General features: G+C 36.9%; 3 protein-coding genes across 5 annotated transcripts; 1 reads left to right on the forward strand and 2 right to left on the reverse strand.

The window, feature by feature from the left end:
- Positions 1-7,707: 7,707 nt before the first annotated feature.
- On the reverse strand, positions 7,708-9,925 carry LOC132168099 (G-type lectin S-receptor-like serine/threonine-protein kinase At5g24080). The gene is made up of 4 exons (XM_059579179.1): positions 9,348-9,925; positions 9,088-9,268; positions 8,266-8,719; positions 7,708-8,174 (listed from the first exon to the last, which is right to left on the reverse strand). The coding sequence occupies exons 1-4, from the start codon at positions 9,847-9,849 to the stop codon at positions 7,833-7,835; spliced, it is 1,479 nt and encodes a 492-aa protein (XP_059435162.1). The 5' UTR covers positions 9,850-9,925; the 3' UTR covers positions 7,708-7,832.
- Positions 9,926-12,082, reverse strand: LOC132190887 (G-type lectin S-receptor-like serine/threonine-protein kinase At5g24080). Its single transcript, XM_059605914.1, has 4 exons — positions 11,838-12,082; positions 10,225-10,779; positions 10,011-10,153; positions 9,926-9,939 (listed from the first exon to the last, which is right to left on the reverse strand). The coding sequence occupies exons 1-4, from the start codon at positions 12,080-12,082 to the stop codon at positions 9,926-9,928; spliced, it is 957 nt and encodes a 318-aa protein (XP_059461897.1).
- A 1,890-nt stretch (positions 12,083-13,972) lies between these two features.
- LOC132166910 (uncharacterized) lies at positions 13,973-16,488 on the forward strand. 3 transcript variants are annotated; one of them, XR_009438641.1, is made up of 4 exons: positions 13,973-14,322; positions 15,160-15,309; positions 15,432-15,639; positions 16,045-16,488. XR_009438641.1 is itself a non-coding variant. In XM_059577768.1 (3 exons), exons 1-3 carry the CDS (start codon positions 14,161-14,163, stop codon positions 16,219-16,221), a joined length of 489 nt encoding a protein of 162 aa, XP_059433751.1. In that variant the 5' UTR covers positions 13,973-14,160; the 3' UTR covers positions 16,222-16,488. The 3 variants fall into 3 exon arrangements, 2 of the variants coding, with proteins under 2 accessions (XP_059433751.1, XP_059433752.1); XM_059577768.1 differs by lacking the exon at positions 15,432-15,639; XM_059577769.1 differs by lacking the exon at positions 16,045-16,488 and having other exon boundaries at positions 15,550-16,032.
- Positions 16,489-16,500: the final 12 nt, after the last annotated feature.

The following is a 16,500-nucleotide window of genomic DNA, read 5'->3' on the forward strand; positions in this document are numbered from 1 at the left end:
CACCCCTACATGTGGCAGTGTGTGCAAGTTTATGGCGCGATAGTGTTAGGAATTACTGTCCGAAAATGGTGGATGCAAACTCAAGAACCACCCTATTCTCAAAAAATAAATACACGAGGAAAGCTAACTATAACGAGAGAGTTTATTTAAGAGGAAAAAAGATTATAATAGAGGAGTCTTTTTCACTTTTAATGACTAAAGAGGAAATTAAAGGGAGAATAAGTATAAATACTTACAAATATAAGATATGCATGTAGCAGCCTATTTAATAACATGGTGTATACATAAATTAACACATCTTGATATCTTCATTGCTTTTCACTTGGCGAAGGAGAGCAGCTGATGGAGAGGGAACATGATCATCTCCGATTCACAGTTAGTTATATTTTATAGATATTTTTGTTTTTTACTTTTTGAGATGACAAAAATACTTATCTAATATAATTAACTGAATACTCTAAATAAACCAGAAAAGATCATATATATATATATATATATATATATATATAATTCGTTGGAGAGAGGCCGGTCCATAAAGGGGTGGAAGAGTTGTCACATTCTTATTTGATGTAACACATTGTTTCTCACCCACACAATTGCAGTGATTCATCATTGCACACTACATTGTATTATTCGTAAATAGCAAATGGGAAACAATGAAATGTTTCACATTAAACTATTCAAGCTACAAAGTTGGGCCGCCGGCTGTAGGCCCCATGAGCAATTATTACAAAAAACAAACTCTAAACACAAAATATCCTTAATATATATATATATATATATATATATATATAAAATACAAAACAGTTTTTATTTTATATCACATAATTAAAAATACTTTCTCAAACCCAAAAATAAAAATCTCAAAGGACTTAATTACCATCATTTTATTAAAATTAACCACCAACTGGCGCATCTTTTTAACACAAGAAAAATCGGCAGGCATATAACTCCATAGCCGTAATAGCAACCAAAGCTAAAACGGTGATGGTAATATAGAGTTTTCGTTGAAACAGCTGCAGACGATCAGGCCTCCGTTGATAATTACTCAGCTCCCCAACTACTTGAATCTTAGTACTATCACCTTTTACCGTGTCTTTATTTTCCCTTATCCTCGCATACAAGCTTTGCTGATCGATGTGGTTCACGTCTAGATTGTAAAGGGTCCAGTAAAACTTATTCACCGCATTTAAGAAGGTGATGAAAAAGATTACAGAAGAGAAGAGGGAAATACAAAAAGGCACCCACCAGTTGTTACACTGAAGAGACGACGGCGATCTCTGAGAGATTGATGTAAGATATAGGCCGAGCAGGATGAGGTATCCAGTGGTCAAGTTCTGAGCTCTACTCTCGTGGTACTGAACCTGTTTCTCTTGCCTCTCGTTGATGACAAGCAGCTCGTCGTAGCTACTTTGGAGCTCTTCCTGCTCCAAATTGCGAGGCTGTTGCATGGGAGCGGCTTAATTCCTGGGAAGGAAGTGGCATAGGAATGAAGTGAGCAACTACTTAATCATCCCGGTTCGTTCTTATATAGGAGCTTCATGCCTATTTCCCCGTAGCTTCATCCTTCAGAATGATAGCTCGTTTATAATCCTATTTATGTCGTACAGTTGAAGTAAAGCTACGTGTAATTACTTTTCCCTTTTTTTTTTTTTTTCTGTTCTAAAACGCGTCAACTTGTCTTGGTCATTAATTAATTAACGTGTCGTGCACTTCGAGGTAGAGACCCGGAAATTGTCGATTGTTTGTCCAATTGTCCTTATACAAACAAAATTTGCCACTTGACAGCTGGCATCACACTTAATTAAATGTTAAAAAAAAAAAAAAACTCATGTTATCTCTTACATATTTTTTTAATATTTTTAAGAGTCAACATTTTTGGAGAATTAGATGTAACCAACCTCCTTCAATTATTTGACCGAACAAAAAATAAAAATTTACAAACAACCGTGACTATTACAAAGGTGAGGATTTTGCAAACTCTGATTGATGTCTCTAATTAGCCATATACCACTAAAAAAAAAATTAAAAAATTAAAAAAATCTTAGCCGGCAGTGTTTTTTCAATTATTCATCTACTGTCCCTTACCAAATACTAATTTGTGCTCTCAATTTTACAATTTCACACAATCTCCAATAACAAGATTGTTTATAAAGTACCATAATCAAACCTCGACCGCCAAAGTGCAGAGAGGAGATCTCGATAAGCTGATGGAATCATGGAAACTAGCTTATTGGTGAGTTGATATTATTTTTAGCTTCCTTGTTCTGATCTCATGAACAGCCAAAATCAGACATCTTCTTAAGCAAATTGATACCTGTTGAGTGTTGGCTGTTGTCGTCAACCATGGATTTTACCCAATACTCTGATAGATACCCCATGGCGATTTCGTCCAAAGACTCTCCCTCTTGTTGGCTGCTGAGAAATGAGATGCAACATATATATATAAACGACAAGCAATATATACCTGCCTAAAGGAAATCATATGATCGACGTCTTTCTTCTCCATAGGACTGTCTCTGACTCTCTACTCGTATCTCCGGCCACCCTTGCCGTTTCTCTCAGCCTCATCTTGGCTTGCCAGCCCAGGCCCTTAGTTGCCGATGTCGGTCTCGGCGCCGCCATGGGTGCTGTAGACAGGGCGCTCGCTCGTCGCCTCTGCCCATGTGGATCGGTAATTGTTAAATTATCAATTATTAAAAAAATTTAAACAGATAAGAAAATAAAATGTAAATTTAATTATTTAATTAATAATTTAACAGTTAAGTTCAGATGAAAAGTCGCTTTGGGGATTTTTATTTTTATTTTTTATTTTTTTAAGCAAAAAGAAAAAGAAGGGGCAATTATGGTACTTTACTTGAATGTTAATATAATGACACTTATTGGAACTAATGAAAGACAGTAGCCTAACGTGTCCATTCAACCAACGGCGCCTAAAACATTGACCTTTTGTTTTTTCTTTCTTCTAAGCAGACATTTTTCTTTTCAAAGACGCGTGAAGGTAGTTTACGGGTACTTTCCTACGAAACACAAATCTAATCTTAAAGTTGGTTTAATCAAGCACCTCTCATAAGCTTCCCTTATAAACAACTCCTCGAAACTTGCTTGGAGAATTAAAAGAGCCCATAGAAATTCTCCCATATCTAGCCATTCGATGGAAGCAAAATTATTGGAGATCTGGGTCCGGCCTCTTCTCTTTGTTGTACAAATGAAATATTCATGGGAGATCCAACCACAAAACCGGTATACTCATATCAATCTCAAACCATTTCTTGAAGTTGCAGTCAAGGCCATCGAGTAATCAGCGGTAGGTTTAAATTTAATGTAACTGTCGTGGAGCCCAATTTTTCCTTCTTTGAATTTTTTATTATTCTAGAAATATTATAAGTCAATATTCTTTTTATATTTAGCTCATATTCTCTTAGAATCAATTATTAGATTTATGAACTTATATATATTAGGATAGTTCATCTATTAAATTTATATAAAAATAAGAGTCAAATATAAAAAACTTTTTGACTAGTATCAGGGCCGGCTAGACCACTAGGCGAGTGAGGCGCTTGCCTAGGGCCCCCGGATTAATAAGGCCCAAAAACAAAAAAGTTTTGCCCAAAAAGATTTTTAATATTTGTTTTTGTAATTTAAGGCATTTTTTTTTAATTAGGCCTAAATTTTGTTTTCTAATAAAAACTTAAGGCCTCTAATCATGATAAGTAAATAATTTTAAAAATGCCTCAATTTAACAAGGTTCCAATATAATAAGTTCATGGTAAAATAAGACCAATTAATCAAGAAAAGCAAATATTTTTATACTTAAAAAGAGCCTATCTTCTTATGCATCCGAAATTATTTGATATTAAAAGATTATTTTAACTCTACTTAACCATTCACTTTTTTTATTTTCTCTATCTTTCTCTCTTTTTTTCTCCACTCCTGACAGCCTCCCATCTTATTTTCTTTTTTCTCTTTCCTTAGTTTCACTCAAAATAGAACGTGATGGAGAGAGATTAAGAGATAGAGAGAAAGAGAAAGGTTAGGCGAGAGAGAAAAACATGTGTATCAATGAGGTAAGGATTAAAAAAAAAAAAAATTGATTATTTTATTTTTGTAATGTTTGTTTCTGTGCTTGATTTTTCTTGTGGGTTTTGTATGAGTTTTTGTCAATTTTTTTGGTAGGTTTTGTTTATCAAAGAGGTAAAGATTCATAAAAAAAAAAAATGATTTTTTTTATTGTTGTGTTTATTTTTGTAAGGACTAATAAAAATGAGAACTCTAAATATAATAATAATATTAAAATAAATATTATTTAATTAATATATAAATATTAAAAAATAAATAAAGCCTAATTTAAAAGTTTTACCTAAGGACCAGAAAATATCAAGCCAGCCCTGACCGGTATCATTTATCTTATTTATTTTTTTATTTTATTTTTAAGTACTTTCGGGAGCGTTTGGTAAGGTGTCTTTTTCAAACTATAAATTTTGGTATGAGTTAGGTCATGTGTCTTTTTCAGTAATGACATCGATCCATCCACCAGTCATCAGCAAACTATGGAAGGTTAGTTGTAGCTAATACTAAAAACAAACCAAATTTTACGCATACGGCTAGAATTCAATTCATATAAATTTGACTTAAGTTCAGTTTATTTATAATCCTAATTTGAATAAAAATTAACTCATTTATGAAATAAGCCTGCAAAAGTAGATTTTAGCAGGGCCGGACAGAAGGGGAGGCTAAATTATATTTATAATATATATATATATATATATATAGGTAATTGGGTTTTGTAGTTGTATCTGTATGTTTGAAAGCTGCAGGCAGGTAGGATGCATTGTTCATGCTTTCAAGGTCAGTAGGTCACTTATTAGAAAAATATATATATATATATTAGAAAAAAAAAAAGGTCAGTAGGTCACTGGTTCAATTTCAACCACAAGGGTTCACATCTGCAACTAGTTTTGATTAATAATTAAAAACAAAAAAGATGCTCGCCTGTATTTAAAAAGTTTCTGTTTTTATCGAAAATGACCAAAAAATAAAGAATAAAATTGTGTTGTGAAACGTGAAATCATCGATTGTGAAGTCTAAGGCGATAAAAAAAATGTAAATTTAATTATTTAGTTAGTACTTTAATACTTTATTAAACAATTGAGGATCAACATTTAGGATATTTAATTGATATGATGAGTAAATTATGGAGTCTAATTTGAGTGTAGATTTAATTATTCAATTAAGTTCCTATTCTCAGTGGGAGGTCCGTAGTGCTCGGTGGATATAATTCATTTGATTATTAAAGTTAAACTTCATTACCGGTGGAGGTTTTGTCTTGAAGTATTTCAATTACTTTTCTTTTCTTTTTTTTTTTTTTTTTAAGGGGAATCCATATTAGTCTCATTCATAGAAATCATCATGAACATAAAGCTCTTACAAGTAACTATAACCAAAGCTAAAAGGTTACAAGTGTCACATATGACGTATTACATTCCAGACCCAAAACTAATACACTAACCTATGACTAATCTACATATTAAAAAAATAGATCTATGCCAAATATACTCAAATTAATGCATAGGTAGTGCTTATTCTTCAGAACCGAGGGTAGACAAACTCCCAACCGAAACTCTTCCTCCTCGACCCGAAAACTAGGATAACGTTCACATCCACAACCCAAAAGTCTGAACCATAGCAAATAATCCAGAGGACATCATGCATGCAGATCAGGAGGGAAAAGAGCCTTATTACAAGTAAAAATAGGAAATAAAAGCGTACAGGGAAATAAAGGGACAAAAATAGAAATACAAACAAAATAGAAAAACTCAGACAAACAACAAATGAAAACCAACAGAACAGGAAAAAAATAGGAGAATCGCACTAAGCGGGAAACGACAGCCGAAAGGAAGCCGATCGTGTGCTGGCCGGAAACCAACGCGAAAGGTGGCGTTGGAGCTCATCGCAGGGGGACACGAGGAAAGATTGGACAGTAAACGATGGGCGACAGAGCAGGCGCGGAGGAGATCGGCGTCGCACACAAAACAAATTTGGGGGAGTTTGAGTGAATCCCCCAAGAGCATTACCTACAAAATGTGACAAACAAACAATGCAACAAAAACAACACACCAAAGTACACAGCAAAAAACAGACACAAAGGAAAGGAAAGAAAACAACTAGAAATGAAATAAAAAAACTGCCGGAGAGAACCGAAACCAAACCACATCCAGAGAGACAGATCCAATGCCAAAAGTGTGATGGGCATTGGCGGATCCGGGTAGCAAGGTTGTGGAGCACGCGTCGGGGTGGACCAGGCGACAGGCGGTTGATCGGGCAGGACACAAATCGAAGCCAAACTCAACCCAGCAACAGGCGTGGCAGATGGAGAAGGGCGGAAGATCGGCCTCCAAAAAACCCTAAAATTAGAAAAGGGGCGAAGAGAGAGGAAGAGGAAGAAAACGCCCAAAGAACAAAGAACATCAAGTAAATAGGCTAGTTCTAGGGCTGTGAGAGAAGAGGATGAGGGCGAGGAGGTTCTCCCCCTCCTATGGCGCTCTCTGCTAAAGATGAAACCCTCCTATTGGTTCTCTCTGGTTTTGACATCAAGAATTTAAGTGGTTCTCTTATTTCAATTACTTGTTGCGGAATGTATCATTGTCTAATTTGATCTTACATTTGATTTAAGACTCCATTTGTTTGTCTAATTTTGTAGTTTTGACTTGAGGCTCCGTAAAACATTTTTTGAAAAACATTTTTTCAATTTTTTGGACTGTTTGTTGTATTTATTCTTTTTTTTTTTTTTTTTCTTTTTTCTTTTACCAGCATAATCATTATGTTTTGGCCCATAATGAGCTAAGCCCAAGGACGGAGGAATAGGGGCCGGTATACACCATGCTCCCCAAATTCACAAGAAAAAAAAAATTCAAGATATAAAAAATTCTTATATTTTTTTGCCAAATCTCTGTCTCGGTCCCTAACTAAGCCAATTTGTGGGCACTTGAAAAAATTCGCGCTCTTATCTTATTTAATTATATGAATGGAATTGGCCTTTGTATTCCATTATTAGTTTCACCTTTGTGAATTTTAGAATAAAGATTATCAGACTCCTCCACACACAAAATACTAACAGTAAGGTATTATTATATTACCATATAAATAACATGTTTTTGCTTTTATCTTTTAATTTTTTTATAAATTTTTTCTTTTAAAAAATAATGAGTAGTTATTATGGTTATTAATCACTGACCACCGATTAACCGCCTGAACGTACGGTTAATTTTAACCAGCCTTTTCACCCTATACACCGTTCTCATTTAGACCATCAACAACACAAAAAGGCATCAAGCAAACTGATGCAGGAATCTACGAAAGTATAAAAATAAAAAATAAAAAGATTTGTCCTTCAATTTCAATACCTGGCCCTTTTTTTTCTTTCTTTTTGTAGTGTACCTGTAGGAGGAGGTAGTACTGAGACTCTGAGAGCATTACGTATTCCTTCATTTGAGATGCTACTATCGTATCTTCAAAATTTGATCCTCGTACTACATGATTTATTTCGCAAGTTATCTTTATAGTCAAAAGGAATAGCGTCTTTATGATCTTGATCATCACAAGACTTTTGTTCTCATGATGTTCTCTTTAATCCGCCGCCTACTTGTTTATATAATTATAAATGATCTAGTCTTGACAAAAAGAAAGAAATGAAAAGGTTTACAAATGTTTGATGAAATCTATTACCGGACAACAAAACATTGGCCAACTTTGGGGAAACTATTTGCCAATCAGCAGTATACCATGATTTCATGACCCCAAAAAAAGAAGAAAGCAGTTTTGCTTTACATTTGCTATCTAGGTGACATTGTGGAATAACTACATGTAGCATGAGACGTCGAAGGATTGGTATTGACTGTGAAGGAGCTGAAGTGATTGAACTCTCTCTTCATTGCTCTGTATACATGATCCAGGCCTTCCTCAACCAGCTCCAGAACCGTCTGTGGCATTGGCGGCATGTTGATGTCAATTGATCCTTCCAACATCCTTACCACTTCCCCCATTGAAGGTCTCATGAAGACCTCATCCTGAATGCACCATAATGCAACTTTTAGTGCTCTTATGAGCTCCTCTTCTTCTACTGCTCCTTCTAGTCGCCTATCTGCAACTTTTATTGGTGTCCCATTTGTTATCTCCTATAAAATAGAACCACATTGAATTATAATCTGAGAAATCCAAAAGTACTGCATTAATCTATAAGCTAAGCAAGATGTTAATGAAGGGTACCTTAAAAGCCCATCCGGGATAGAAGAAGTCCTCAGCATCAAAAGACATGTCAAGATTTCTCCTCCCCCCAACAGTCTCTAGAAGCAGCATTCCATAGCTGTAAACATCAGCCTTTACAGTGATGGGGCGGTTGCTAACCCACTCTGGAGCCAAATAGCCTCTTGTTCCTCTGACCATGGTGACAACCTGCGAGTGCTCTCTTCCCATCAACTTAGCGAGTCCAAAATCAGACACTTTAGGACAGAAATTCTCGTCTAGCAAAATATTTTCTGGCTTGATGTCGCAGTGTATTATTCGATTTCTGCACTGCTCATGGAAATATGCAATCCCTTGTGCAGTAGCAACAGCTATATGGAAGCGAGTTGACCAATCTAGTAGCCTGTCTCGGCTATTATACGAAGGAAAGATCCATTTGTCCAAGGACCCATTTTTCATGAACTCATAAACTAGAAGCCTGCAAAACCCCAATGTGTACGATCAGCCAAAATAATCACAAAAGGTAAAACTTCAAATCATTTCAGACGTGATCCAAAGATGTAGCATCTCAAAATGTCCACTACAGCTCTAAACCATGACCGATTAGAAAGCACCAAAAAATGGTATGTAATAGCCTGTGGACATTTTTAGATGCTATATGCGTCAAAAAGTAATAAAAGTGCTCGCAAGTTTCGGCTTGGTTAATTTCACGAGATTGCCGGTTCGAGTTCCAATTCATGTTTTGGGATTTACCTGACAGAGACAAGTAACGAGTGGCCCTGTCTTAAAGGTTTCACGTCATTAAAAAAAAGGTAGCGAAAATGATTGCCACGGAACATTACTCACCGTTGTGGCCCCTCAGAGCAGTATCCACAGAGTCGAACCAAGTTCATGTGATGCATGGAGCCTATAGTGTTCACTTCAGTTATAAATTCCTTCTCTCCATGAGGCAACACCCTTTCTAGTTTCTTCACTGCGATCAAAGTCCCATCTGCTAGGCTTCCTTTATATACACTCCCAAATCCCCCTGTAAAAGAAGCTTACGTTAGTGTACAATATCCTCTGTTCCTGGAAGTTAGCATTGAATTCTACCACTACACGCATACCTGTTCCAAGCAACTGGGAAAAATTCCACGTCCGGATTTGTAAATCACGGTAGCCGAAATTCAACGGAGCACCTTCCAAGATCAGGGAACTCTCCATGGCTCTCTTTAAAGCTCTTTTTCTATGAACATTGTAGTACAATAACAAACAAAGTAGCCCAATGAGAAATGTCATGCTAAGCACGATAGGAATAACCAAAACCTTCTCTCGCGTACTACTCCCGGACCCTTCCGAAGAACCCCCAGAATTGCTTTCTGGCGTGTTCGAACCATTAGACCTAACCTTCACGAAAAGGGTTGAGCCAGCGTCCTCAAACCCACCAAAATCCAAGCTCTTCAACACCCAACAGTAAGGCTTCTCAGCATCGAGCCCATAGACAGAAGCAACACACTCGCAATCTGATAAACAAGCATCCCCACACTTCGACACCGTTGCAACATCGCTATAATTTGCTATCACCGAAAAATCCGAATAATAATAATTGGTTTGCTGCGCCATTGACATCCGAAACAGGGTCGACGTCGAATTTTCATTCCGCGAATCACATTTTCCGATCAACGACGAATTCTCCGAGCACTGACTACCGCCTTCTACCTTAAACGTCCCCGGTAAACATGTACAAGAAGCATTAGTCTTGCTCCTATCCAAATTACATATCCCTTTACCGCAAATTCCTGCAATGTCACAAGGGTTGGAAACTGCAGCCCATTCTGGCACCCATTGGCGTGAGCCATTTATATCATCATCCCATCTATACAAACGTATGTTCCCATTCGTCTCAAGTGTCAATCTTCGAAGAACGGCCAACCTGTGAGATATAATGTAAATTAAATAACTTTTTTACTAACAAATTTTTGAGATAAGCCGTAATTTAACAACCTGGTTGATCGGTTCGATGCTGCTGACAATCCCTTTTCATCACCATCATTCTTGTACACATAGACAGCACCATCCAATGATTCCCCATAAACAATTCCAAAGCTGCCTGCTTCATCTAAGACTGCAACAACGTCTCCGGTCACATTTGAGATGTCGGGTCCTTGCCAGTAGGAATAGTTGGCGTAAGATTCCGGCAAGTTTACATAACTTTCAGGCAAATTGTAGGTCAATGCAAGGCTCAGTGAAGTGGGTTGTTGAAGCATTTTGAGGGAGTAATAGCCACCGTGTGAAGCTGACTTAGATGTCGTCAGCTCTAGTGAGACTGTTAGGGGTTGGTTTGGGAGGAGAGTGTCAGATGGGTGTGAAAAGCTCTGCCACGCAGTGTACTTTTCTATGTCGTAGAGGATGAAGTTGCCGGTCTCTGACATGACCGCGTATTGGACGCTGGCGCCGGAGGTGTTGGACATCCAGACGGTGGTGTCGCCGTCGATGAGGACAAGGTTTCCAGTGGTGTCGAGCTCCAAGATTGCGTTGTTGGTGACCGGCCGAGAGTCTCTATATTGGATTTAGAGAAAATGAAATTTGTTGGCTTATAAAGTGATCATGGGTTCATTTTCCTGCAAAAGCCTAAGTAAAGACTAGAGATGGAGAAATGGTCTCTGGTTTTTCTCTTAAGTAACCATATCTACTTAAAACTTTTTCAAGAATGGTGGAACACAACGAAGTTAATTGGGTGATATGGAGGATTTTGATTTTTGGAAAATAGTTACTGTACTACAACTTTTAATACACTTTCTTAATTTCTCTATAAATTATATAACAATTTTTCATTTTAGAAAATTCATAAAACAGTTTGCATGATTGTTACATGGCACAAAAAATTTAATAGATAAATTTAATTGTTTTGTTGCCGATGTTGTAAGTGCCAAGTGAATTACCAAGTTACTTTATAGGAAATTTGTAATAAAAATTATAGTACTTTTTAACGGCACTCTTGATGTTTTGCAAGTCAAAAACCAATACAGTATATCTCCTATATTTGTAAGACTTTTTTTTTTTTTTTTCTTTTAAATTCAATACTGCTGTACTGGGAAAGTGTTACATGGAAATAAACAAGACGAAGTGAACTCTAAAACAAGAAGGCCCAATTGCGAAATAAAGTGCTAGGATAAAAAAAAAGGAAGAAAAAAAAAGAGAGAAACAAATAATTGAAAATGGGTCATAAAATGACTCGAACCAATGTTTCTTGAATAGAAATCCAAGAAAAAGGTCGCCCTGAAAGATAGTTGTAGATGCAGAACACGAGAGTCTACTTGCTACTGCAACGGCAACAAGGCGACTTGTAAGACTTTCACATATTAATTCTTAATTTTGTTTTCTTTCTATATATGGGACTTTCTCATGCACTATTCAATAATACAGCAAAGTAAAAAAACAGAACCATATTTGAATAGGCTATAGTTTTGATCATGTGCTGTTTACTTATGATATATATATCTATTCTTCTAATAATGTCGTACGATATAAATCTGTATAATAAGTGAGAAGTGGTTTAAGGACAGTGATAAAAAAAATAATAAACCAAGAGCATGCATGCAGAAGTAACTAATTACCTGGCTGTCCAAACTGTTATTCGATCTCCGGGAAGCTCTGCAAACCAAACAGCAATTTGAAACTGATCATCACGTCCATCCTCTGGAGTGAACCCAAAAGCAAACGTGCCATTATCCGACATCCATGCTCGGTCCTCACGAGCCAGCAGTCTTGAACCCAAACCAATCTGGCTAGCCATGCAGTACTCGCCAAAACTGGCTACAACCAAGTAGAACAGAATCCAACAAGAAGTAGTAGTAGCCATGGCTAGTAAGCTCAAATGACCAGTGGATATCAATAACTATATTGTCAATGGTATGGGAAAAGGAAGATGAATTAAAAGGAGCCTAGAGTTTGGTGCGGGGAAGAAATTAATATGAATCGTCTTAACACGTGTACTATAGTTGGTGAGCTAAATGTTGAAAAAGGTTGCATCAAATATTGGTCGGCTAGAGATATGTGATTGGCATTTGGATACTGTGGCACGTGTTTATTGCTCTGTGGTCTAAATATGGACCATGCATCTGTTATCAGCCATTCAGCCGAAAGGCCAAGGGCCATATATGGAAACGTTCTTCTAATTATTTGCATGAAAAATGTCCAATTGTCCAAACATTCACACTTCGGTCGGTGTACTGGGAGTCTGGGAATATGGACTTGTACGAAATGGTTCAGAGCCTTCACTTAATTTGGCATTAACAAGCAGAAACGGCATCATCAAAATTGAAAATGACGTAGAAAGCTGAGTTCATATGCAATTATTTTCAACATTAATTTATGAATTAATTTTGTAAAGTAATTAGTAGATGGTCATGTGTAAATGGACCAGCAAAGTAGATCACCTGTTGAAATTTAGGCACTATTGCAATGATTCCGAAGGACCACATATTTAAGGCACATTAAGTCTAACTTGACATTTAGATCAACGGCCTCTACAATTTCTTTCTATTGACGTCACCGGAGTAGAAAATCATTGTCCCACTAGTCCATCATTTTCAATTGATCGAAAATGCTCTCTATTTCAAGATTTTATGATTTAAATTCTGTTTATTGTATTTAGTGGTGTACATTATGCCATTAAAAATTTTAAATAACATGATGATACATATTTAGGAATCTAATATACGTGTTATCTTTTTTTCGGGAGTTTATTAATAAACACTATTTTTAAAAGAAAAATAGTGATAACGATAATATATCCAACGTTAATATAAGCTATTAACGCGTAATCCTTCCATTTTTTTTTTCTTTCCTGCAGTTTAATAGACCCCATTCTTACCATTTAAAGCTTCTTAATTTATACTGGAGCAAGGCGAGAAAATACCCTAGCTCCTTAGGGAGAGCTGCACAGGACCTCTCCTCCCTCCTCCCCCCCTCCTCCTCCCTGCCTGTACGGGTTTTGTTTCCCGTTCTCCGCCTCTTTAGAGGTTTTCACAACGCCTTGCTTCCAGTCCCAACGGCTATTGAGCCCTCCTTCGGGGCGCCACCTTTCCCCATGCTTTGGTCTCTTTGTGGGGTTCAGATCCGGTTTGCCTCAAGCTTGATCTTGATTCTCTCGGGCTGGTTTTGTTTTTTGTTTTTGTTTATCTTGATCTTTCTTGTATTTTGTTTTGGTTTCCCCTGTAGTTTTTGTTCTTGTTTTATTTGCTTGTAATAAAGCCTTGTTCTCTTGTTGATCTATGGGGTATTTGTTGTTATTCCAAACCCTTGGTTGTGGACGAGAATTGTATCCTGACTTTCGGGCCGAGAAGGATGAGTGTAGGCACATAAGTTTTATGCGCCCAGAGCCGAGGAATAAGCGCTATGCATTAGATTGTGCCTGCCTGGAGCAGATCTGTTATTTCATTTAAAGATTAGTCATAGGTTAGCAAAAATTGAAATCATAGATAAGTCTTAAATGATAAAATGTTATATATGTGTCTATGATGTTGTAATTAACCTTGTAGCTTCGGCTATAATTTATATTTTCTGAGCTTTATGCTCTTGTGATGTAAGAGTTATATGCTCGTAATCATTTTTATTAATGAGATTATAATGATTTTCTCTTAAAAAAAAAAAATAATAATAATAAACCCATTCTTCGAAGGCTGCCAGCTATCCCCAAAAGAAACGACGTCGCAGACTTTCCGTGTTTTTTTTTTTTTTCGGAGCGCAGCCCTCTCCGCGTTCGTTTGAACATTCAACGCCCACAAACTCTGAACCGGACAACTCAATCTGGGTCTTGTTCTTCTTCCGCTAATCTAATGCCAATAGCGAAATAGGGTTTGGAGTTTTAATTCTCTATCTGATGCATAATCTGAGCCCTCTGGACCCCCGGATTCCGACCAATCCGGTGCCACCACGATGTCAACCAGCCCTTGTTGCCACACTCTCTCCCTCCACCCATCTCCTCCTCCTCTCAATTGCAGGGTTAGGGGGAGGGTTTTGAAGCCTCCCATACCCGCCAAATTCTCTCTCCATCGAAGCCTACTCGTCATTCGCCCCCTCTCTTCCTCTCCAACAACTGTAAGCTCCCTCTCTCCCTCTCTCTTAGAATGGGCTGTTTGGTTACGACGAAAAGTGAGGAAGTGAAATGAAATGACATAGAAGTTGGAGCTTTTTTTTTTAATGGTTTTGTGGTTTTTTTGGAATTTAATCTGCTTGGGTCGAGACATTTCGGAGTGAATAATAAAAATGATAAGATTGGAAATTTGGGTTTAGATTTGAGGATCAAATTATAGCTATTCTGTTTTTGGTTGCTGAGTAAACGAGAGGGAAAGGAAGAATATTTGGTTATGTATTCTTTCTGGATGGGTGAACTATGAAATTGATTGAAGCTAAGTGATGAATACATGTACAAACAACAAACTTTGAGAAACCTTAAAGCTTCCATTTACATGGTGAACTAGCTAATTGCGAAAGTGACCACCTTTGTGTAATATATGAACAATAGTGTTCACAACAGAACTGGCCACTTTTGCTCATTATTTGGAACTGACCTTTTATTGCTCTTCATATGGTCACTCGATCCATGGACTCAGTTATGATTCCTACTTTGCTTAAGCTCATATCAGGCACCCATGGGTTTGAAATTAAATGGCTTTGTTTCGAAAGACCATGCAGGATACCACCGCTGTTACCGTTATCGTTGTAACTGTTATAATATGTAATTTTTTTGTTTTAAAATATACCATCCAAACAATAGAAGTTTAAATTGATGGGATTCTCAATCCCATTAATTTAAATCCCGTGATTTTGAAGATTTTCAGAGTTTCTTAAATTCTTCATCCAGACAGGACCCAAGTTTTCTAAGCAAGTAAACCGTGTGTTGATTTCCTAAGAATAACTGCAATTGTTTTGTAGAAATGGAGATTTTCGTGCCTTTGGCATGAAGAGTCTTCATCTGGAATACCCGAGTCTGAGCTTCTAGAAGAGAAATTTTCAGAAGAATTAGTGAAGCCTGAACTCAATCGAATAGATGCACAGAAAGATTGGCTTTGCAGACTCAGAAAGGTAAGATTGCCCTTTTCACCATTTATATGATGATCTTAAGTATCTGGATGAGGTTTCTTTGTCACCATTTGAGCTATGATATTCGGTGTCTGTATGAAGATTATTTGTTTGACATTTTTCAGTTTTGTGGGAATCGTGACTGATGAATTGAAGTTGTAGCCCTTAAGGGAAGAGTGATTCTGAATGCTTTCTCTCTCTCTCTCTCTGTGTAAAATAACTATTCTGATCTCCATGCATCAGTTTGGTCGGTGTGGATGCATTACTTTGTTGCAGACTGAAAAGGATTTCTGATCTCTTTTTTATATTTTCCATGCCATAGGAACGATTGTGGTGAGCATCATTTTTCATTTCTCATGTCATTGTGATTTAATCAATTTCATTTGTATATCATTTCTTCCTAATTAAACCCTGAATTCATTAAAGACTAGATGCAAATCATTTTCAAATTCCTTCTATCTAGTAATACCTGGTGCCTACTTACCCATACACCTTGTAGCTATGACTTCTTAACCCCATTCCATTAAAATACTCTAACCAAATTATTGGTCAGTGCATTATTATTATGGACATATAGGCCATAGCACATTAGCATAAAGTGTTTGTTAGCTTCAATTCAGAGACATTGTGCAAGTTGTTCTCCACTTTCATAGTGTTGTTTATTGTCTGTAACGAATGATACCTAAATGTTTTTCACATTCTTGGGAGTGGTGAATGTTTTGTTTGTTAATATTTTAGGTTACAAATACACTTTTTGGTGCGGAACCTTGGACGGTACCATGGACAGCAAAGACCATAGTGCAGGTGAAGCATTTTCTTCATGTAACTTGGATATTATGTAACTGTCATCCTTTAGTTTTGTGTTTTCTGGCTACTAGTTACCATAGAGATTCATGTGTAAATTGCAATTATTGAAGCCAATCCACTTAACAACTCATGCTCAGAATTCCTAGTTTCTGAAATGACTATATAATCTGTGCTGCTTTCATTTCTCCACTATGCCTGTTGCCATTCCCTTTTGGTTAGAGTAATACTATCTCTGCCTACTGGGCTGAATTTCTTGTCAGAGGGGCACTCTTTACACGTAGGCATATACTAGGAGTTGTCTACGTGACAGTTCCGGTCCTTTAGTGTTATCGGGGGTTCTAGAGTCCACTTTATAGTCACCTCTAGTTATGTTAAGATGAGAGATAT

Source organism: Corylus avellana, chromosome ca1 (assembly GCF_901000735.1).
Source record: "Corylus avellana chromosome ca1, CavTom2PMs-1.0".
In the NCBI taxonomy this organism is placed as follows: domain Eukaryota; kingdom Viridiplantae; phylum Streptophyta; class Magnoliopsida; order Fagales; family Betulaceae; genus Corylus; species Corylus avellana.